At 33.9% G+C, this 23,425-nt stretch overlaps 1 protein-coding gene and 1 pseudogene across 2 annotated transcripts in view; one reads left to right on the top strand and one right to left on the bottom strand.

Moving 5' to 3' along the window:
- LOC110033858 (nicotinamide/nicotinic acid mononucleotide adenylyltransferase) overlaps positions 1-19,296 on the top strand; it is an 86,247-nt gene extending 66,951 nt beyond the window's left edge. The window contains exons 7-11 of one of the 2 annotated variants that reach the window (XR_002294994.1): positions 1,097-1,181; positions 1,269-1,348; positions 7,534-7,644; positions 7,731-7,789; positions 18,915-18,930. Coding sequence is in view for 1 of the 2 variants with exons in the window: in XM_020737988.1 (XP_020593647.1) it covers positions 1,097-1,181; positions 1,269-1,348; positions 7,534-7,635; positions 7,731-7,789; positions 18,915-19,005 (417 nt within the window). In the remaining variant the exon portion in view is untranslated. Of the gene's footprint in view, positions 1-1,096; positions 1,182-1,268; positions 1,349-7,533; positions 7,645-7,730; positions 7,790-18,914 lie in introns of both variants that reach the window. The other variant, XM_020737988.1, reaches the window with a different exon arrangement.
- Positions 19,297-22,389: 3,093 nt separating this feature from the next.
- The window catches only part of LOC110033894, a 4,503-nt pseudogene continuing 3,467 nt past the window's right edge, over positions 22,390-23,425 (bottom strand).

Genomic DNA, 23,425 nt, shown 5'->3' with positions numbered 1-23,425 from the left:
GCTATTGTCGACGGTGTTGCGGGGAGGTACAACGATCAGGGTGACGGTGAGAGGGAGGAGAGGAGTGCGAGGGTTTCGATGTCGCAAGATGGAGAGAAAATGTTTAGGTTTTGTAGGTGGGGCACAGGAAAAAGAAAATGAAATGGAGGGCGTGGGATGGGTATTTTTGGTATATTAGGTTGAATTTTTCTTCTTCGTTGCGTTGGATTTTTTTGAGGATGTTAAGTGAACCTCTTGCATCGATTTATTTGACGCAAGTCTGAGTCCAAAACCATTAAATTTTGTGGTCATTTATTTGTCTTTTGTGTCGAAAATGCAACTTCTAATCTGACGCAAATTCACTGCAGATAACTTCAACTATTTTACGCTGCGTAACAATCATATAATCCAATGCAAAATCGTACGTTGAAAAATTCCGAATCAAATTTGAAACGCTATTTATACTTCTGCTGAAGTGACTTTCTGAATTGTAAGGATTGATACAACCGTTTGAAGATATACTTCAGGTAGAGATTCCCTGCAAGATTTCCTCTTTTAAGAGAGGTACAACATGTCATTGACCTTGTGCTTGATTCTGTCATTCCTAATAAACCTACATATAGGATGGCTCCAAAGAAGCATGAAGAACTTCAACTCCAAGTGGATGAGCTAATCCAAAAAGGAGATTCTAGCCTTTATAAGGGCTAGGAATGGGGAGTTTTTGATTGGTTGTAATAACCATTCTTGTATCTTTCCGGGTCAATATGTGTATTTAGTGTCTTGGAGTGCATCCAGTTGGTGATCACTCATCTTTCTTTCAGTTAATGCATTATTTTTCTTCTTTAGGATTTTCAGTCCAGGTTTTTCTTCTTTTTTTGAAATTTCTAAAGTGCAGATTTTCTAATTTTATTTTGTTACAGTTTCTTATTTGAAATTAAAATTTTTTATTGATATAATCTTCTTCTTTTAGAGTTTAAGAGCAAGTGCTCTATCTTAAAACATTAATTGTAAAAAAACGAATTATTTTTATAATCATGCTTATTTAAATAACTCTTTTAAATGCTTAGCATTCTTTTCTTTGTGGTTGCAAATCATTGGTTGTCTTGAATTCTTGCAGGCAAGCCAAAGCAGGTTTCAAAGGACATTTACTGTTCTCTCCCGAATTAAAGATGGCTTGTGCAAAGATGGTTCGACTAAAAGAGGTGGCTATACAATCAAAGCAAAGCAACTTTTACGTTCATTAGATTGGAAAATTTTGCATTTCTACTATTTTGCTTTCCGTGATGTAGATTCACTTAAAGTCATGCTTCTATGTGGTTCTGATCTGCTAGAGTCTTTCAGCATTCCCGGGGTTTGGATACGTGATCAGGTTTTTTCTACTTGAGGAATTTTTATTTCTTTTGCAAGAAATAATCTAGGGAGCTATTACTTACCATTTTTGTGAAGTCATGTTGTGTGAATTTAGCCATCTTTTATGAAATTATGATGTTTAAAACTTTCTTGTACATTCCACGTATGAAACTATATTTTGAATGCTTGTTGCTGGTGAATTTAATCATGAATTATTTTTTGAATCATTTTTCCACACTCAAAATTAACAAAAATCGATAAGGGGTCGTTTGATTTGATGTTACATATATCATTATTACGGGATTTGATTGAAACGCATGCGGCTTGAAAAGACGGGGTAGAGTCATAAAGAATGGGATCATAGACCCAACAAAAGACAGACCAATCAAACATTTATTTGTCTTTGAGCATTCCATAGAGACGAGATTATACAACATCAAAGGGTAGAAGTCGATTCAAATTACAGACTGGAGAGAGAAAGATACATATGACTCGAATGAACTAGAGATTTTTCCTACTTGATATGTTTGCAATCAAGCAGAGTTGAGCCAAGTATGACATGGATTGAACTTGGCTTGGTCATATTGTAAGTTCATTTTCACTGAAGCTCGAGTTAAGCATTCATATGTATCTTGAACTTTGTGGGTTAAAATTTTTAAATATAGTGCTTGGTTTTTACTTGGTATATGTTCTCTCAGTTTTTCTTTACATACCCTAGCAAACATATAAATTCTCTGCCAATGCCGCATGAGATGTATCGAGTAACAGTGTCATCTTGCATGCATTTCCTCATACACATTATCCTTCACCTGTCACGAAAACTATATTATCTCATTTTGTGATGGATTGTCTGTGCAATGTCCTGATTCTCTTATCTCATTCTATGTCCGTCACAATCAGACTGGTCTGTTTAGGATGTGTGATTAGGAATAAGCAAAGTTTATATAAGCCCTGAGATGTACTTGATCAATGTTTTTATATCCCCAATATTTATCCCAAACTAATTGTTTGGTATCTAAACTTTGTTTTGGCACCGTATTTTTGGCATTGCCTCAAACCAATGTTTAAAATTGTGCAATTGGGTATCAAGGCATTCTCTATTTGTGAGGTGAGGCGAAAGCCTTGAGGCGTTTTGAGGGATAAGCCTTACAACTTAAAATTTTCATAGTTAAAATAAAAGGGTAAAAATATATATAATAACAATATAATTTTTAAGTATACGAAATAATAACATATTAATATCATAACATGATAAAAAGTGTTAGATTGCACAAAATATATAAGAGACATTATATAACTTTAGCATTAAAGAATTTTCACTCCTTTTGTCTCCTACATAAAATCATCCATAGTTGTAAATAAGATAAAAATAATAATAAAAAGTCTAGCACTCGCATCACTTAAGGAGTCTTCATTGAAAAGGTCATCATAACATATATATTTTTCCCTGCTCCTTTGTCAGTTGAGTTTAAGTTCTCTCATTCTTCTTCAACCTCAGTTATCTTTCTTTTCCCTATTAGTTATAAAAGATTAATCAATTAAAAAGCTGAAAATTAACATTCAAGAAAATGTCAAATGCTTTAATTTTTAAGAATACCTTTTTTTTTCTTTGTTGTTTGGTGTTAGATGTGCTACCTTTGTTTGTATCACCCTCAAAGAAATCAATGTTCATATCTTGTTGTGACTCAATGTAGCCACATTGTCCTTGTCTACAAACCACTCATCATTTGTTGTCATATTTTCTTCAAACATCTTTTTTTCAATTCCTTGTTATACGTGATATACACCAAAAATTTATCATTAAGATCATTAGACGGTTTCTCCTTTTTGTATGAACTTGATTATATGTGCTCTAATTGTGCTTACATCCAGATGATGAGCATGTAAGTTGAAGTATTTTAATTGCAAAAAGTTGAAGCTCTGGGTACCATTGCCAAACTGAATCCACCATTCAACTATATTTGAAATAAAATTATTAGTTAGAAACTTAAAAAAATAGTTCTTAGATACTCAATACTTGTTCCAATAAACATAAATATTAAAATTACCTGGAGAGCGTTTTATAATAGTATATTTAGTTTGTTGTAGCCCAAAGAAATCATCTTTATTCCAAAATAAAATGAGTTATTCCTAAATAGATCGAGTTGCATATTAGCAGTTACTCTCTCATTTGGGTCAACAATCAATCTATCTATACAGTGATATAGCTCCAACTTGATCTTGGGATTTGTGGATTTGTTTTCAATATATTAAAATTGAGAGTTGAGAAAATATCCCGCTATGTGCAAATGACGGTGAAGTTGAAGCTCTCATTTTTCATCGATAATATCTCAAATCGATATATAGGTGCATCTTCTCCTCCTAGATTATGTGCTATTAACTCTTTGGTCTCATCCATTGCTTTATAAATAAAATTCATACCTGGATTCTTCTCTGCATCCACCATCCTCAAGAGTTTTACTGATGGCTTAATAGTTAATTGATATGTGACACTAGATCAATACCTTTCATATAAAATACTTTTTCGAGTTCCTCTCCCTCACATTTCTTAACCCATGCACAACCAAGCCATTTAGTGGAAGTGAACATTGCCTTTAATGGTTGTCCAACCTTCACCATACCCTATAGAATCAAAAAGGCTGCAACAAATCTTGTTGCAAGAGGGCGTATAAGTTCTTTTTTAGAGAACTTTCTCATTAAAGATAATATTGAAGAGTGATTGTAGATGAATCTTCTTGTCTTATTTGCTTTGGTCAGAGCATTTTTATGTTGTGGCAATTCACCAATCCTCCCTAATATCAAATCGATGCAATGTGCAACATAAGGTGTTCAATATAAATACACTTTCTTCCCCGTCAATTTATTTCCAGCTGCCTTACTGTCATAGTTTGAGTTACCAAATGCTCTCCAATTTCATATATCACTCCAAGTAGTCCAAAAATGCAGTATGCATCATTCACTTAATAAGAAGCTTCTATAGATTTAAAAAAATAGTGTCTATGGATTATTATTTAGAATGTTAATCATACTTTTATTTTTTATGTCTAACCACCCATCAGATATGTTTGTAACTCCAGTCTGATTCCAAGTCCGCTTAATCTCATCTACATTTTTATTTGTATTATTCAACTCCTCATTTATTACCCATGTTCTCTAGTCATATATAGATGGGGGTTTCAGGCCTCGAACATAAGCACCATTGAACGGATCATTTTAAAGGAAATGTTGCCACGTTGAATGAAATAACATTCTCATTAAAAAAAAATATTCAAATATCCATGCAGATATGTTTGCGTGCTTCTCTGAATTGCTTTGGAGACATTTTCTAAGCTACAGCTACCCCCCTCCCCATGACCCCTTTCGTCATTTATATTCAACATATATTAATCCAAGAGATAATGAAGAATCATTGACACTGAGCTTTCTCCAATAGTAAGAGCCGACATCAAAGCTATCATTAAAATGTTGCTGAGCAAGATATTTTGACTTTTACATATAAGATTGAATTTTTGCTTTGACTGTTTCTGACACTTTAGCACACGCTGCAATATTTTTATGTGAGCAAGAGATGCTTCTTCATTCTTGTAACACTTTCTTTAACTACCTTGTCATAATAATTGAATTTCAAGTAAACATGTCTTATCATGCCTCTTACATCAATTTTTGAACTATGCCTCCATGTTGGATCTTTTCGATTGTCGAATATGAATTTCTCCTTGCCTCTAATCATTTCTCACAAAATTTGAAAACCTTGTAATAAAAATTTTGTTTTGAAATTCAAGCACATTGGAAATTCGAACCTAATCCAAATGTTAAATTTCAACCCTGAATATAAGAACTCAATCCACTAGAAAATGCCTTGTAGTCAATTAGGCATTCAGACTAATGACTAGTTCCACCCAATTCTTTATATCTACATGTTAACACTAGGAACGTATAATAACTTCTTGTAGGTTATACAAGTTTTATCAGACAAAACGTCTCATATCTATAATTAATTCCTTATAGGAAGATTTACATACAATCTTACATACCATTCAATAGTCAATTCCAATGTATTTGCATATCTAACTCCTAAATTTTGATCAAAACATTTTAGATAAGGTGCATTTAAATACAACATATCACAATTTTATTTTATTTACATATCTCACACCTAAACTTCATTTTTTTATATTTATACCACCCTAATTTTTCATATCACATCAAAATTACTATAATTTTAACTTTTAAAAAGTAAATTACATCTTTTAATGCATTGGACGAATGGTATTTATGTATAAATTGAAGTTGAGATGTTAGATATGCAAACACTTAGAATTCAGTGGTTTGTATGAAATAAGTTGATATAATTAATCATTAATGAAATATATTTATTCAGTGGTATATGTATAAATCTTCCAAAAATTCAATTATTTAACTAAGGTAAACTTGGTGAGTCGGAGCTCAATACTGAATCAAACAGAGATGATATAACCAAGCAACAGTTGGTGCCTATGGCAGCGTTGATTACAAGAGGAGAAGGCAGGGTCAGTGTCAATGCCAGATACGTCCTTCGGAGCATGAGAGCAAGAGGCAGGAGATTGAGGGAGACAGGAGCTTACACATTTGAACAATAGTTCATGATGACGTTGGTGGCGATGTCCAATGCTGCAGTAGGCGCCGTCCGGTTCATGACATTGAGATAGGAAGATGTGGGAAACAAGAGCTTATGGGTTTAGCAGGGTACCTTTTTAAATACTTAAATACCTAAATCGAATACAGGGCAAATCGCCTTATCCTTTCTAAGGTGAAAAATTGTGCGCCTTCACAATTTTGAGGCGTACACCTCATGCTAACCTTGCGAGGCGCATGCCTTGACTTGGAAAATTCTTCAATCGTGCAGACGTGCGCTTCTAATTACGAAAAATCTAATATTGCCTCAAACTTTCATTTCTTCTACCGTTGCCCCACATAACTTACGAGATAGAATTCACTACGAATCAAGGCTTAGAATATCCTCATGTTGCTTCTTGCAGTTTGGGATTTGGGAGATGGGATGGTCGGCAATATAGGAATAGGAGGGGATAAGAGGTAAAGGATTGGAGGGGAATTGCATTATTTTTTAATGCAAGCAGCAGCCTTTACATGGTCAATTACAGTTTAATTTGAGTAGAAACTTATACCACTAAACTAACTCCATAGAAGAATGAAATCTTACCTTGAATTTAAAATTCAAAATACAAATATCTCAATGCAAATTTAAATTATTTTCATTTTGAACTTGCATTTGATTCTTATGATGGTTGATTGACCAGGCCACTACTGTCGCCCACTTGATCTTCCTCCATTGGCTTTGATTTTCTATTTCGAACAGTAGTCAGCCCTCACAAATGGACTCCCTAATGTTGGTATTTGATCTTCATCCAATGTTCAAGATGTTCTTGCCTCCGATCTTGATCATTGGGCCTCTGATATCCGCCTTTATCCATGGCCCCCTTGATGACCTGATCTTCAATTTCAATGGCATAATCTTTAAATCAATGCCATTGGCAGTTTTTATAAAGAAATAATACCATTAAAAATAGTAGGAAGATTTACATACATACTAAATTCTTATGTATTTACATATTTAACACCTAAATTTCAATTTTTAATTACATTACCACCTTACCTATGCATGAGAAGGTGTATTTCATATTTGAAAAGATAAAATGATGGTATTTCTGATGTGATATGAAAGATTTAGGAGGTATAAATGTAAAAAATATATTATGTGTTAGATATGTATATATAGAGGAATTGAGTGGTCTGTTTGTAAATGTCCCAAAATAATGTTGTTGGAACTACAAAAATCTTCTATTGGATCTATTAAACAGATCAAAACAATGGACGTCATTTCTGCATCTCCAACCATGAATGCACATAGAAAAATAGTTACACTTGAATTAGAAAGAAGAGGGCTTATGTCGAATGATTCAAAAGAAGTTGAGACTTGATTCATTTGAATGATTCTTCCAATAAAAATATCAGTTTCATCTGTTCTACGCCTCGTGTGGATGAATGAGCCTGTAAAAAATGTTGTACTTTTTTTTGTTGTATTCTAAGCCTGCAAATTGTTATTTATGTTCAATTGCTCTATTTTTCCTGTTTAACATTTTTATAAAATTTTCTTAGAGAATGCAAATATGGTCCAAAAATGTTGTTTGCGGTGTTTTTTTCCAGGTCAGAGCAATATGTAGGGATTTTGGCATCATTTGTATACGTAGAGAAGGGAAGAATATCGAACAGATAATATCCAATGATGAAATATTGAAAGAAAATAAGGTGTGAAAGGTGATTTTTTTTCCGTACTGAAAAATTATATTAAACATTAATTGAGTTCATGAGTTATTTTCCTCTTCACTGATTTATTTTTACAGAGCAATATCATATCAGTAGATGATATCATACCGAATCAAATTAGTTCAACAAAAGTGAGGTAATTTTTTTTTTCCGGAAGTTATGCAGAGTCTTTATTCAATTTTGCTCATCATTAAAATCAAACTTAAAAGAACTTGGGAACTCGTAGAATTTATTTGTTTTGTTGTTTTTACCCTTTATTTGTTTTACTCTTCCCTCCCACTAATCCGAGCAAATGCTTGTAGGGGTGTAAACGAGCCAAACTTGACCTAGCCTAATGCTTGTTTGTGTTCGGCTTGTTTAATTTTCTTTTGTTCGAAATGGGCTTGTGTTCGAAATAGCTCGTAAATATTATATTCAGGTTTCACTTGATTTGGCTTCATATTTTCGGTTCAGGTCGTGTTTGGCTCAAAATTAGCACGAATGATTTTAAAAAAATAAAAATTTTAATTTTTTTTTAAGGGACATTTACATACATAGCACAAAATTTTTATGTGTTTATATATCTCACACCTAAACTTTTATATTTACATGCATAACACCGATCCAAAATGCAGTGAAGCACTTGGTATGACACAAATATACATGTCCGTAAAGTAGTATAAGGATTTTGAGTCCGCGTATCGATCCCAAGAGAAATAAGTTAATTTTCAAACACTCTAAGTACTAGTTTAGTAATTTTAAGTTCAGTTTAAAACACTATAATATTTTTTAAGGGTTCTCTAAAAAACATAAATTATAAAAACTACACTTACTGATTTTTTTGGTTTTTTCTTAGATAGAAATTCTTCCTTGAATTGGATCTTGTGAGAATTCGATTATTTTTTCACTAAATTCTTTTCTAATGTCATTGAGACAATTAATTCTCATCTTTTCCTAGACATAAGAAGCATTGAAGCCTCATATTATGGTCTTTTTACCTCTACAAAGTTTCCCAATATTTCATATTTCCTTGTGTGATTGCAATCTTCTAATAACAATATTTCTATCCCACTAGGAAACTTTGTTAGCCTATTTTTTCTTCTAGTCTGTTGTCAATAGTCATAGATTACAAGTTATTTTAAATTTTCGAGTAGCCAACAAGAACGTAAATGAAGTTCTAAAGATTAACACATCAACTTATCTTTCAAATGCTTAAAGTAAATCACACAGAATAAACAACATATTCACAATACCAATTCAAGGGAAAAAAAAAAAACTTAGTTACAAAAAACAAAAGAAATTTCATCGAAAGAAAATCATGGTTTACAAAAAAGTAAATGAAGAATACACCCGAATGGAATTTCTTCTTGCCCAAGCCAATTTTCTTTTACAATATGCTTTCTCCTTTGATTTCCTCTCAACTTCCTCCACTTTATATCAATTACACTCACATACAAATTGCACATGAACTCTCCCCTCTCAAGCTATGAAAGAAGGAAAAACCCCATTTTATTCATTCTCGGCAAAAAATCCATGTTGGAACCAAACGCATAAAAAACTAAACAATGTTGGTTATTGGCTTCAGGGCATTGCTATGTGGCGCTGCGACGTTCAAATGGACATTGCGGTGCTACATTTCGGCCATCTTAGTGTTGAGTTCTAGGGTTTTTGGACATTTTTTCCCCGAGTGTGCGCCCTTGCGCTTTAACAGTGGTACTCCGACGATGTTGCAGTTAAATGCTACAATACATTATTAAAATGCTTTGCTACGGTACTGTCAGCCGTTTTTTTTTAAACTTCGTGATTTAAAAAAATGAGGATTTTGTGATTTTAAAAATAATTTCAATATGAATATAACCCTTTTTATTTTTTAAAAGTAACATTTTAATTTCAAAAGAGGGTGAGACCAAACGGGTCTCACATTTTAAATAACTTAAATAATTGAATACGATACTACAACTAATACACTTATCCCGAAGAATAAATATATCATTTGTAATATATATCATCGAAGAATAAATATATCATTTGTAATAGGGATTCAATCACCTAGATTAAACAATTTGTGGCATCCGTTTTGATCTGCGAAATATTTTATAAAAAGGCCAACAAGTTCCCCTATCTAACATAAAAAAATAGATAGAGTTTATTTTATCTGAGTTCCCGGTTCCCTATAGAGGCAAACCCCTATAGATAATTACATCTTAAATGATCGAAATCACTTAAGAAAACTCTCGATTAAGATCAGGTGGTTTTGCTACAATTGAATTTGAATTTGGGATTTTTAATCAAGTTCTGGAACATATTTGCTACAACTTCTTTTCTGAAAGAATATACTTTATTCACCCCTGCTATAATCTCAGATTTTCCTTCGAATGTCGTCATCGGCCTTGGACCATTATTGATAGATGGCGACGGTACTGTGGTAGCAGCCCCATAGACTCCAACCTCTCCGTAGATGGCAGACAACTGGTACCTCTCCGTAGGTGGCAGGCAACTGGTGGAACTTATCCCTCATGCATAGAGGTGATGTCTCACGTAATCCTATTTCACCTGAGTCAGAGGGTAGTGTCAGTAGTAGCTAGCTCTGTGACTTTCGCCTTCTCAGCCCTTAGAATTTTTTGGTTGCGTCTCATTTCTTATGTTTTAGTAAGTTGCACAGACTTTGAATTGGACTCAATTTCAAATACAGAAAATGACCGGACAAAAGCATCAACAGACATTTCTTCGTAAAGAAGCTCCTTTCCTTTGTTTGGTGGAACAGTTGGTGTAGTAGCAGTGAATCCAGTGGCAGAAGCAGAAATAATTCTAGGAGCGATCCTTGTGCTCCTAGTGGCAACTCTTCAGAGGGGGAATTTCATTAACAGACTTGATATTAAACTCCGCTACAGGCTCGACAGATTTGTCCATTTCAGGCTTAATGACGGCAACAACGACATTCCCAAACTTGGCTTCAATATTATTGAATCCTTGCCCAAACTTAATGACCGCCAAATCTGGCAGTTCGCTCTGGCTAACACCAAACTCATCTCCAGTGGCGAAAGAAAAGATCAACTTTGGTGAAGACATTCTTTCTGTCATTTGAAAAATTTTCTGAAAATTAGTGACGTCCAATGCCTCGCAATTTCAGCAGTAGTACTCAAGTTAACGCACTTGTCTTATGAACCGAGTATCCTTTAAAATTTATCCATGTGAATTTGGCTCCAATTTTGTGATTTGCTTTGCTTTGGTATTGGGTTTTGAGATTTCAGTATTGTAGAGGAAATTTGAAAGGGAATTTGACGTAACTTGTAAAAAGTATAAGCAAATTTCAGAAAAGAAGTGAAGTGATTATGAGGCATATGAGCTAGCCTAAAATAGGAAATGATTTATTTCATATTGGACCGACCCCGACCTCAACACACCACGCCTTTTAGGGGTCCACTCTACTAAACCTTAAGGTCCTGAACTTTTCCACTTAAAGATGGTTAAGCAGACGGTCTTGGACTCTAAGAGGAGTTGACTGTACTAACTCAAGGAAGAAATGAGCGCAGTAATTAAACAGAAGAATGGTAGTCTGGCCCATGAGGGACATAGATACACTACCGATGTTTGAAAAGAAAACAACATGATCAAAGGAGTCGCCAGAATTTGTCGGTCGTTTTTTTTTAAACTTCGTGATTAAAAAAATGAGGATTTTGTGATTTTAAAAATAATTTAAATATGAATTTAACTTTTGATTTTTTAAAAGTAACATTTTAATTTCAAAATAAGTGAGACCAAACAAGTCTCACATTTTAAATAACTTAAATAATTGAATACAATACTACAAGTAATACACTTATCCTGAAGAATAAATATATCACTTGTAATAGGGATTCAATTATTTAGATTAAACAATTTGTGACATCTGTTTTGGTCTGCGAAATATTTTATAAAAAGGTCAACAAATTCTCTTATCTAACATAAAAAATTAGATAGAGTTTATTTTATATGGGTTCCTGGTTTCCTATAGAGGCAAACCCCTATAGTTAATTACATCTTAAATGATCGAAATCACTTAAGAAAACTCTCGATTAAGATCAGGTGGTTTTGCTTTCAAGATTTCGAAGTTTAGGTTTTCACGATTGAACATGGGAAAATCAAATAGGAATGACTCAAAATAGGACTCAAAATAGGAACAATTATTTAGGAACAATTATTTAAGAAATCCAAATGAAAGAAAAGTAGGGGATATCATAGATCCAGGAGAAACCCCGGAGATGCCCCAATTATCATATTGTTCGGCTTTATTTATTTAAAGTGATGTAATTTGATATTTCAATCCTGTAAATTATTTAAGACTTAGGACTTATGTTTGCACAATGTCGGATTGTGCAAATAGCCTAAAAAGATAGGAGGATTTACACCGTACTGCAGGGTAATCTCGGAATCCTAAAATGTTAGGACTTATAATTGTACAACAGAGTTGTACAAAAAGCCTAAAAAGTGATCCTATGGTTTGTTATTTAAACTAAAGAAGGTGATAGGTGATGTGCATATGTTTTGTTGTTGTAGATCCACCTTAAAGTTGTTCATCGTCGTGCTGTTCACGATACTCGCTCCAGGCTCTTCGTAGTAGCACCTCCCGGTTTAATTTTAGTTTTGAAAATACACTTAACCACTAGGTTATTCTAAACTAAGGCATAGCGTATCAAAGTAACTAAGCATGCAATATAACAGAAAAGAGCAGTATAGTGTACAGTAGAAAGAAAAGACAGTATAGCATGCTAAGAAAATAGTATAACAGACTATGAAAACAATATAACATGCTTTGAGATAAAATGTTATAATATAAATTAAACCTGTACGCCTGGTAGGTTCATTGCTCCTTTAGGTTTAGCTATTATGCGTTGTATAAAAGAGGAAAGTATGACCTGAAAAAAACTTAACAGAAATAGGTAAATCATAGGAAAAAGACAAATAAATAAAATAAAATACAATATCACACATAAAGGACCAAGAATAGAAAATTCATATGTGATATTGGAATGTCTTCAATTATCAGGAGGATTTGAGTGTAAGACAAACTCAAATCCCGGAGCATTGAGTTTCAGTTTTGGTCAAGTTAAGGTAAGAATTTCATTATTTAATCTAAATAAATCAGTCATAAATCACAATCTAGTGCACCTTCGTACCTAGTGTCTTAGTTATCTCATGAACTGGGGTCAGATGTCTGGCTTCTTAGGATCATTTGAACATTAGGATGATAAACTCTCTCAAGGTGTGCTTCTAAGACTTAGGAAGCCTACACTTTAGTTTGGGCCTGAAGTGGTTCTAAAGTGTCTAACCTCAGTTAAGTGTCCTTTCAACTAACCCTCAAACATCTTTAGATTAAGCTTCAGATTAAACTTAGCTAATCATCAGACTCCTAAAACCTAAGGGGTGAACCTATAGCTTTGGCAAAAGAGTTGTGAAGTGTGCTTCAAAACCTAGTTAGGGCAGCTGGATTTAAGTTGATTCAAAGCTTAAAGGGACCTAAATGCAAGTCTAATGATCTATCAATCCATGTTCCTAATTGTTATCTAAGCTCCATTTTCTTCCAACCCCTAACTATTCTTCCAATTTACAATTTTACCTTTCATATGCAAAAAGGAACGGTAGATGGTTCGTTATTCTATTCTCCTTTAGGTTTTATCAGCTCGAAGATCCAAATTTTATTTTTAATTTTCTCTCCCTTTCTCTCTCTCATATTTCCCTTAAGATTATGAATCATTTCTGAATATAATTAAATCGGAAATTCTCATTTTTAACTTGATCGTTCAGAAAAAGAAAACAAAACGAACGAAAAGGTGACTGATCCATTTTTTTAAAAATCAAGTCAAATCAGTGAAGCTTAAAATAAAATCATGAATGTGTCGGTCTAAAACGTTTAAATTCATTGAAAAGAATGATCGAATCAATCCCGAGAAAGATATCCTTTCCAGCAAGTTAAACATCTTACAAAGTGCATTTCAAAAATTCGAAAACTGCAACATGAAAACTCCAAAAATTGCGGTCAAATAATACCAATTGAAGCCTCAGACATTAGCTCAAATGCCACCAAAAACAGTCTCAAACATCTCCGAAAACCGATCTGTACCGAACAATAAAAGGCACGACAAATGGGAGAAGCCATCGAAATGAATTTGAATCATTTTAACTTCTAGATGAGCCACGAGCGTTGCAAAAAGAAACTTCAGCACTCAACCCAGCATACAGCTGAAAGTAAAGGTGAATGAAGAAAGCTCAAAGAACTTAAAAGAGAACAAAGCTTAAATTCCTTTCGAAAGAAACATATAGCGTTTAATCAACTCAAAAAGCTCGACAAATAACCAGCTTTCAAAAGGGCATTTGCACCCTTCCAAATCAACGATTAATCGAGCCCACAACAAAGCTTCGAGAGTTTTCAAACCTCCCAAAAATCAAAGCTACATTAGTTCTCATTCTTTCAAAATAAAAGCTTCAATATTAAATATTCCGCAATACGAATCATTTGAGAATATAGGTTGATGCCAACTAAGTAAATAGCCAGAAGAATTTTCAAACTTTTGTAAATAGAGCACCAAAAAGTAGGCCTCAACCATGAATACGCATTTAAAACCCTTCCATAAACAAAGCTTATATTTCTTCAAAAAAATCAGCAAGTGTGTATGGCAAAAACATCACTCTCATATCTCCAAAAATCAGCCAATTTGCCAAGTCAAATGGTATTACATATACGCCACCCAAATTCATAGGGATTTAGGGAAAGAAAGCTGAAATTCAGGTGTCATATATGTAAATATTTTAAAATCCGAAAATTATAAGATGTGCAAATATATGTAAGAATTGAGAAGCATGCATGCAAATTTACAAAATTTCATACATATCAATCAACTTATTTGCATTTACCCATGCAACCCTTGCGCATTTGCATATCCAACACCCAAATATTCTCTTTCACGTGACCAAATAGCATATCACAAAGAACCTTTATGTGCGAAGAAATTCTATAGATGTTTCAAAAAAAGAACTTTCATGTGACTAAGAATTGGATCACAAAATTTTTGCTGAAAAGATAGTTCACATTAGCGCTACCAACATGGATGTCGGAGAGGGAGCGACTCCAAGTTTGAAGCACACCACACCAAAGAAAAACATATTTTTTTTTTAGTAAAGCAACTTCTATGCATGAAAAGATATATTTCACCTCTCAAATTTTCTAAAAGAGCAAAGGACCGAGGCCCTCCAAATAGCAATTTGCCAAATAAACCTACCGGATTTTCAAAAAAAAAAAAAACAACGCACTGTGTGTTACATATGTAACTGCATAAGAATTGCATGGTATGGAGGAAAATCTTCTAAATCAAATACTGTAGCCCCACGCATACAAGAACCAAATTAGAAGCTTCAAAATTCCGTATAAAAAAAGTAGCAACAATTTCAAATTTTATTCACACCACTAACACCTAAATTTATTTTTGCATTTATATTTTCCAAATCGGCCAATTAGGAGCAAAGGAGAGCTCCAAATCTTATCCCAAACATGCTGAAATGGAGCCTTAAATGTACTTAAGCATGTATTTCAACAAAACTGTGAGGTGAAGAGCAGGTAAAGAGCAAGAATGGCTCCAAAATAGCCTCCTAAGCATGCCGATATGGAGATTTCAATGCATTTAACCATGCATATCAGTAAAACAGTGAAATAGAGGGCAAGGGGCAGGAAAGGCCCCAAAATAACATCCTAAGCATCTTAACATGAAACTCCACCACATCATTTTCTCCTCCCTTTTTTTTGTAGTAGAAGAGCATTAAAGCCCAAAACAAACCAACCGGCAAACAGTGACAGCAGTGGGTAGCTAAGGGAAAAGAAAATAGTGCTCTCTAAGTGCTCAAAAAAAAACTTTAAGATGCAGCTTTTTACTTTTTTTTTTAAGTTCTGAACTAGGAATATTGGGGAAAAAATGTATTCCAAAATAACATATCGGCAGCCGAACAAGAAACGAGCAAGAATATCAAGCAATAAAACAGTGATTGTCAGGCAACCAACAAAAAGCTTGAACGATTGAGGGGGAGGGGGGAAAGGTGTTTAGGGTTCAATGGAAACCCAAATAAACTTCAAAAATAAACCCAAATTGATTTCGGCAGCACCTCCCCCACTCTCCAAAATTTCAGCCCTGAAACCTCCACAAATCTTCTTCACAACATTTCCAAAAGGCCTCAAGCACAAAAGGCCTCAAGCATTTCCAAAAGGCCGCAAGCACACGAGAGGAACAGAGCAAGGAAAATCGAACCAAGGAGATTTAGATAAGATTTTGGCAGCACCTCCACCCTCTCTAAAAATTTTTGGCCAACCCTAGAACTCCTCCCCAAGTGGGGTTTATATAGCCAGGGAAGAGGAGATGCGTTTCCCGTCACTTACCTGGGCAGTGAACCGAGCCAAGAGAAGCGACAAACCTCGTGTGAGGAGAGGACGAAGCTTTGTTGCAGAGGAGCAGTTCGCGTGGCACGACGTGGAAGCTTTTCGCAGGGCGGCAGGCGTACGAGGAGCGGGACCGCGGGCCGAATCTTCGCAATCGGATCGCAAGCGGAGAGGGGATTCGGTCGGTTCGGCTAGGGCTCACGATCGAAGAGGAAGGAGGGCTCGGTCACGAACGGGATAGGGAGGCGAGGCGTGTGAGTTCAATTCGGCCCCCTAGGGCTTCGCCCGGATCGCGAGCGACGGAGAGGAGGCGGGATCGGGTGTGAGGGATTTGGCTATTTAGGGATTTAGGGAAAAAAATAAGAATTATATATAAATATATATATATATATATATCAAATTTCATGCGATTTATCCATGTGCGGCGCCCAAGCAAAATAGGTGTCTTCCTTAGGTAATTTCGACATTCCGCACGCAACGGCACGGTCTGTTTTGTCGTCATAGGTCGTTTTGAAGAATTCATCGATTTGCGTGTCAATTTTCTCGTGTCAAAAATATGGCAATATGGATGTCCTTTCCTACCAAAATTGGTATCCCTGACGCGTTAGCGCAGTCTAATTTGTCTTCGGAGGTCATCCGTAGAAGTTCGCTTTTTCACCCGTCCTTTAGGCTAAATGGAAGTCCGATTTCGTGCAATTTTGTGAATTTTGTGCATTTTGTGTGTGTATGTGACAAAAAGGTCATGACGATGTTTTTCTAAGGCTTGGAGTCCTATTAGGAACTTTTCCCTTGAGTCTTCACAAAACAGTCCATAACCGCTAGTTCATAAGACGATGGTCTTGTGTCATAAAATATTAGATATCAAAGAAAAATAAGTTGCTAGAATTTCTAAAAAGGTGGGTCATAATTCTAGTTTTCTAAGACGATCAATAGGAACTCCTAGAACTAGATCCCAATGCCCTAAGGAAAAAGAAATGACCTAAAAAATGAGGTCAACAAGTACTTCTGACATTTATTGCAAATTGTTGCCATGTAAGTTTTTTGCACAACACTAAATAAAGAATACCATTGAAAACATACAATAATATAATATTTATGCAGAAATATACGACTATTTTTATATACTTTTGACACTTAACAAATACTCAAATATTTAATATCATATAAAAATAGCACTGTATGCACATTTTAAAAGTGAAATGCAACTTTCATTAGGTTGCAAATGAACCATGCACTTGACGAAGAACTTGACCTGGGCTTGATTAATACTAGATCATATTTGCTCAACTTCGTAAACAAACATGTAACAGTTTTTAAAGCTCCAAGGTTATATTTAGCAAATCTGAACATGGTTCAACTCATTTGTTAATGTTCACGAACAAGCTTGTTTGTTGTTCAACAAATAACTTGTTAAATACTTTTTTTATATGCTATATTGTTTAAATAATATTTAATTAACTAGAACTTATTTAATTATATATTCAATAATAATATATTATAATTTAATATCAATATGCATATAAATTTAATGTACTTTGTTTTTATTTTATTTTTATTTTAATGAACTTGTTGATATTTATTAATATTATTTGATTGTAAAAAAAAGCTTAGTTATAATTTATAGATTATTTTATTTACTTGGATGTTAATTTAAAATTTATTCAATCTTGTATTTATTTAGATCGGTACAATTTTTTATTAATAATTTTATATAAAAAATCAAGTGCTCATTTGAATTTTTATTTTATTTATTAACTTTATATAAAAAATCAAGTACAAATTGAATTTGTATTTTATATTAAAAATCACACACATTAAAATTTTTAGCTTGTTCAATTAATATAAAAAATTTAGTACTTAATAGAGGCATTTACATATATAGCACAAAATTCTTATGTATTTACATATCTCACACCTATACTAGAAGATTTACACACATAGCACTCAAATCCTTAATATTATATCAAAAATAGGTGAAAATATTACCTACTTTGTAAAAATGTACAACAACGGTGGATGGGAAAGCCACGTCATATATAAGTGAAATTATAATGATGTGACCGCTCCATTTATTGTTGTCCGCACATATTTACAAAGTATGTAATATTTTTTCTCAAAATAGAACTATTATCACTTTTTAAAAGCATACTCCTCAGGCATATGTTTTTAAAGCACCAAAATGCTATTTATGTAAATATAAAAGTTTTGTTGTGAGCTATGTAAATATATAAGAGTTGTGTGCTAGGTATGTAAATTTCTCTTGATATAAACAAGTCGAGTATAATTCAAGGATGCACTTAAAAAAGGTTAAGCAAGCCAAGCATGAACGCATATGTGAAAGCTTGACTCAAACTCGAACTGAATATGAACAACTTATGATTCGACCAAGCCAAGTTCACTCTTGACATACTCAGATCGGCTCGGCTCGATTACAACTCTACCTTTCATGCATAAATTTAAAACACCAAAATACTATGTATGTAAATATGAAAGTTTAGGCGTGAAACCTGTAAATACATAAGAATTGTGTACTGCCTATGTAAATTTCTTTTTTTTTTAATACAAAATAAAAGTTTAGTATAAAAGTATTATAATAATATTATTTCTTTTATTAATTCGGGCCAAAAATTGTTAAACATGATCTATCATAATTTTATTTCTGTTCGACTTATTTATAAATCGAGGTCAAAAATATTATTAATGTTGGACTCATTTGTTTAACCTCTAAATGAAACACGAGCTATTTAGCGAAGCAAACACGAGCTATTTGTGAATGACGAGCTTTTTTTATAGCCTTAGATGCATGGTGCTCATCTACTTCTGGCTTGTGGTCATGTTTTAGCAGCACTTGACAAGTTACTCGTTTGCTCTTTTGCTACAGGGAGTGCATAAGAAGAGGTCTTTCGGTGAAGTACCTTACTTTTGACGAAGTTATCGGCTATATCAGGGACCAAAAACTGTACCTGAAATAGCTGCGATAATTTCTGTTTCCGCTTTAATTCAATTCGAGGTTAATGTGCATATTTTTTATACGTATGTTTGTATGGTTGTGGGCCTTTGCTTGGACCTTGTGCTCATTGTTCCAATGTAGGCATTTGTGTTGTGCATTACTTATGTTTCTATTATTCCTATGAACTTTTGATTCAACGGCCATCGATAAAAATGATTTCACTTTGGCAGGAAAATACAGTATGCGTGCCTGCTAGTTTCGTTGTAAAAAATTTGTCAAAAGTTAATGTAAAGGCTCAGAATTTAAGCTGTCATACATTTTAATGTTCTGTTTTTGCACCTAAATTATGAAAAAAATAATAAAAGGAAAAACAATTGTGGAAAATTTTTTTGGGCAATTTTGTTCGGTATGTAATCAATTGAATATAAAGTTCTTTGCAAAAAGATACAAATATTTTTTTGGTGAATAGGGCGGTATTATCAATGATCTTTATAAGTAGAACAAGTTTGTTTACATTTTGTTTTAGGATTTCGGCTTCTGTCTACTTTTGTGGAATAATCAATTGTCAAAATGATAAATTATTGTTGTGTATTAGTTATATATATAAAAAAAAGATATTATAATATGAATTTTTTTATATATAACTAATAGACAACAAGAATATAAGATTAGAGTACAGCTGAAAGTTATTGCATGTTCTCACAAAATTTAATGCATTTTGTTTTATTCTGAGCAAATAGGAGTTCTGTTCTAAAATTTTTTGAGTGATTGCTCTGCTCTTCAAAGTGTTACCCCTATATTTTTTTTTATTGGACTTCTGTAAGTAAATATTTATTAGTCTCTTAGAGTGAGGCATTTCAGATTTGATCTTGTAAATCATTGTGTTTGCAATTAATTTTTAATGGTACTAAAATTTGCAGCCTGTCATCCAAGATGAGCTCCATCTCTTGAATCATTCGACAATGTTTCATCTTATAAAAAGGAAATTATTAGGTCCGTTCAAGAGTTTTTTTTTTTTTTTTTTAAATACTCCATGATTGTATCACTCACATGGCTCTTGTATGCGTGGAAAGTGAAAATATTTTTTGGGCATGCCTTGTTCAGATCAGTGTACTCTACACATATTTTTTAGGCTCCACTAGCCTTCTTTATTCTTGACCATAACAACATTTCCAAGTCAAATGGGATAGGAAATTTCTCAGATAAATCCAGCATCCAACATATTATCAATGTTTTGCACAATAGGTAATAGATAGTCTATTGCAAAGTTTATTTTCATTTGGATTGTAGGTATAAAGATTGGAATTATAATAAGATGGTGTAAAATTATCTCATGATCAATCCTAGACATATTTGAAAGATTCCAAGCAAACATATCTTGATTTTGGTGCAGAAAATTAACATACCTATGTCTTTCCTCATTAGAGAACAATGAACTAATTTGTACATTTCATTAAGGTTGTTAATTTGATAATGATACATGAATTAACTGTTCAGGAGACGCCACTTGAAGTGTACTTTTCTTCTCTTAGATCAAAATTTTCAGTCTCAAAACTAGTGACAACAGTCAATGTTTTATCTAAAATAACATCTGTCATTTGTTGATTTGTTTGCACGCCACAATTTTGAACAAGAGTTGAAAACTTTTTTTTAAGTGTAGCGTAGAAGTAATAGCATTGACATAACTACTGCAATTTGAATCGCAAGTGTCGCTTGCGCATAAAATTCTTGAAAGATGATTAGGAGAGTAATTTTTTGTTCTGCCTTCGTTGGCCGATTATCATGTTAAAGCAATGGTTTTGCAACTGAATGCAGTTTCTCCCCGATTAAACCCAAGTTACGAAATGTCGAGTTAAATTGGACATCGACATAGCTTCTGCTATGAATTAAAATTTATTTGAACTTATGGAATTTTTCACCAATTCCCATGCTAATGACTAGTGGGCCTTGATGTGGGATTTGAAGTCTCTAAGTTGGTGTCGTAAAAAGTGATGGATTGATCGACATACGATTTCTATGTTGGCTCTTCAAACGTGGCAATGAAAATTTGATTGGATAATAATGAACTTTTAGTAATTGCTTCAATTTCACCAACTATTTGGCAATTTTCTTATTGTTGCTTTTATGCCGCTTGTACATTAGTTGGAGTGGTGCTTGTGTAGGAAGGTCTGTTTTGCACAAATCAACCATGATACCATTGTTGAACTATCCATTCATTTTTTTATCAAGAGTTGTATGTATATTTCAATTGTGTTCCTATGACTCTGATGGAAGTGAAGATACTATTTTTTATTGCTTGAATTTTGCTTCAGTGGGAATGGATGCTTATTAGTATCTGCATATTGACTAACCATTAGAATATTGATGCATGATATGTTAAGTGCTGTATTTTGTAGTCGAAGCATATGTTGCTGGTTTGGGGGCCTTAAGGGGAGATTGTGGCTCCCCCATGGCTTCTATATTTCTTACTGGAGTGCTTGATTAGTATCTCTTAAAAAGTATTGTTACATTTGCTTGTGAATTGCTCAACTTTTTTGTTATGGGTGTTGTTTGCTTCATCTTCAATGGTTTGTGCCTCTATTGGATGGATAAGATGAGCGTAGAAGTGATTGTTTCATGTATAAAAGATTAGAAGAAAGGCCAGAGATGGAGTTCTCCAAGGAACTCTTCTAAATTGTTTTGGTAAATATTACCAAATTCCCAAAACGCTTCATCGAACGGTTCATATCAATTTCTTTTGATTGTTGATCTTTATTTTCAATATTGATTTCTTAGTGACCTCATATTTGAGTAATTTTAAGCTCATTAGATTTCTCTCTATCATAATGCTCGAATATTGTATAAGCTGACTAAATTTTGAGATCGTTTAACGCATCAACTGATGTTTCAGAGCTTCCAATTATACGCGCATGATTGAACTCAAATTTAATAATTTTTTTTGTGTATTTTGGTTTGTATGTTTGATTTGATTATAAGTATTTTAAAATTGCATTGAGATTTGTGCCTAATCATGAAAATTTTTTGTTGATAGGTCTTTATGTTTCATCAACTTGATGTAATTTAAATTGAGGTGCGATCTTTGAGTCAAAAAATAAAATAAAATAAAATTTTATTAGCTCTTTGCGGCCAAGTTCAATATTATCAAATTAATTAAAATTTAAGCCATGTTTGACATAATTAGCAACTCAACATTCCCTATGTTTTATTTAAAGTATGAAAGATTTACGTATTCACTGCATAATTCGTATGTATTTACATATTTAACATCTAAATTTTAATTTTTTACATGTATACCATTTGTTTAGGTTTGAAAAAGTGCATTTTACTTATTAAAGTCAGTAATAGTGGGATTTTTAATGTGATAGGGAAGATTTGAATGTTACAAATATAAAATTTAGGTGTTAGATATTTAAATAAAGAATGTGGTATTCAAGCATGTGCTTCTTTTGTTTGGCTAAAACATACCAAATCAAGCTCTGCAAATCCCTAGTATTTGTAGGAAAAAATATTACATCAGCATTGTTGATGCATTCTGAGTCTAATGATGTGGTGTCAAGTGTCAAGTGGGCTCTACTGCTTTTAACACAAGCCAATACTTGTGTATTATGGTGGGGCTCACTTAACACGTGACGCTCCACTATTGGACTCCGAACGCAAACTAGTGTCAAGTGGGCTCTCACGTTTTTAAAACAGTGATGTAATATTTTCTCTTGAACTGCATGTAGAAGCACTCAAGCAGACTGTGGCCACGGATCTCTGGGGCTGGAAGAAAGCGATTCCCTATTATGCGGCTTAGAAAGCAATTCCGCCTCCGAAGCAGAATCAGGCAGAGCAGGATGGATGTCGCTAGGGTTCAAAGGGAACAGAGTCCCATAATACGAATCGACAATGGCGGCGAAATCGCAAGTCTCTGCGACTTTAGGCATCTGGTATATGTCTCGTGTATATCCATGGAGGTTAGGGTACTCAACCAGCTTCTTCTTCGTGCACTTGAAGAGAACGTTGTAAACCAGATCGAAGCAGATTAATGTGGTGCAAAATGTGAAACTATCGCCGCAGAGGTAGCGGGAGGAAGAAAGATGCTCCTCGACTGCATCCATGGCGGTGAAGAGCTCGGAGACGGCGGCGTCGTAGGCCTCCTGGCTCTGCGCGAAGCCGCATCTGAAATAAGCCGAACAAGTAAAAAAAGAATGGAATATTTACATGAGTAATGCACAATTCTTATGTATTTACATATTTAACATATGTATAATCAAAAAGATTGTTTGACCGGTGGAACCGTCAACCAATCCTTTTGGGTTTCGCCAGCATCGCTAGGTAGCACCAGCCAGGACCCCCTCCTTTTAGACAACAGTCATGAAAGGCGGGATTTGAAGCCTAGGCCAGAGGGGACATACACAGCCAAATCGGATGGTCTACCATTTGACTTGGGAATGCGGCTC

The sequence above is a fragment of the Phalaenopsis equestris genome, unplaced genomic scaffold (assembly GCF_001263595.1).
Source record: "Phalaenopsis equestris unplaced genomic scaffold, ASM126359v1 Scaffold001307, whole genome shotgun sequence".
Classification (NCBI taxonomy): domain Eukaryota; kingdom Viridiplantae; phylum Streptophyta; class Magnoliopsida; order Asparagales; family Orchidaceae; genus Phalaenopsis; species Phalaenopsis equestris.
The sequence above is the reverse complement of the archived record's forward strand: the minus strand, read 5'-3'. Positions and strand labels throughout refer to the sequence as shown.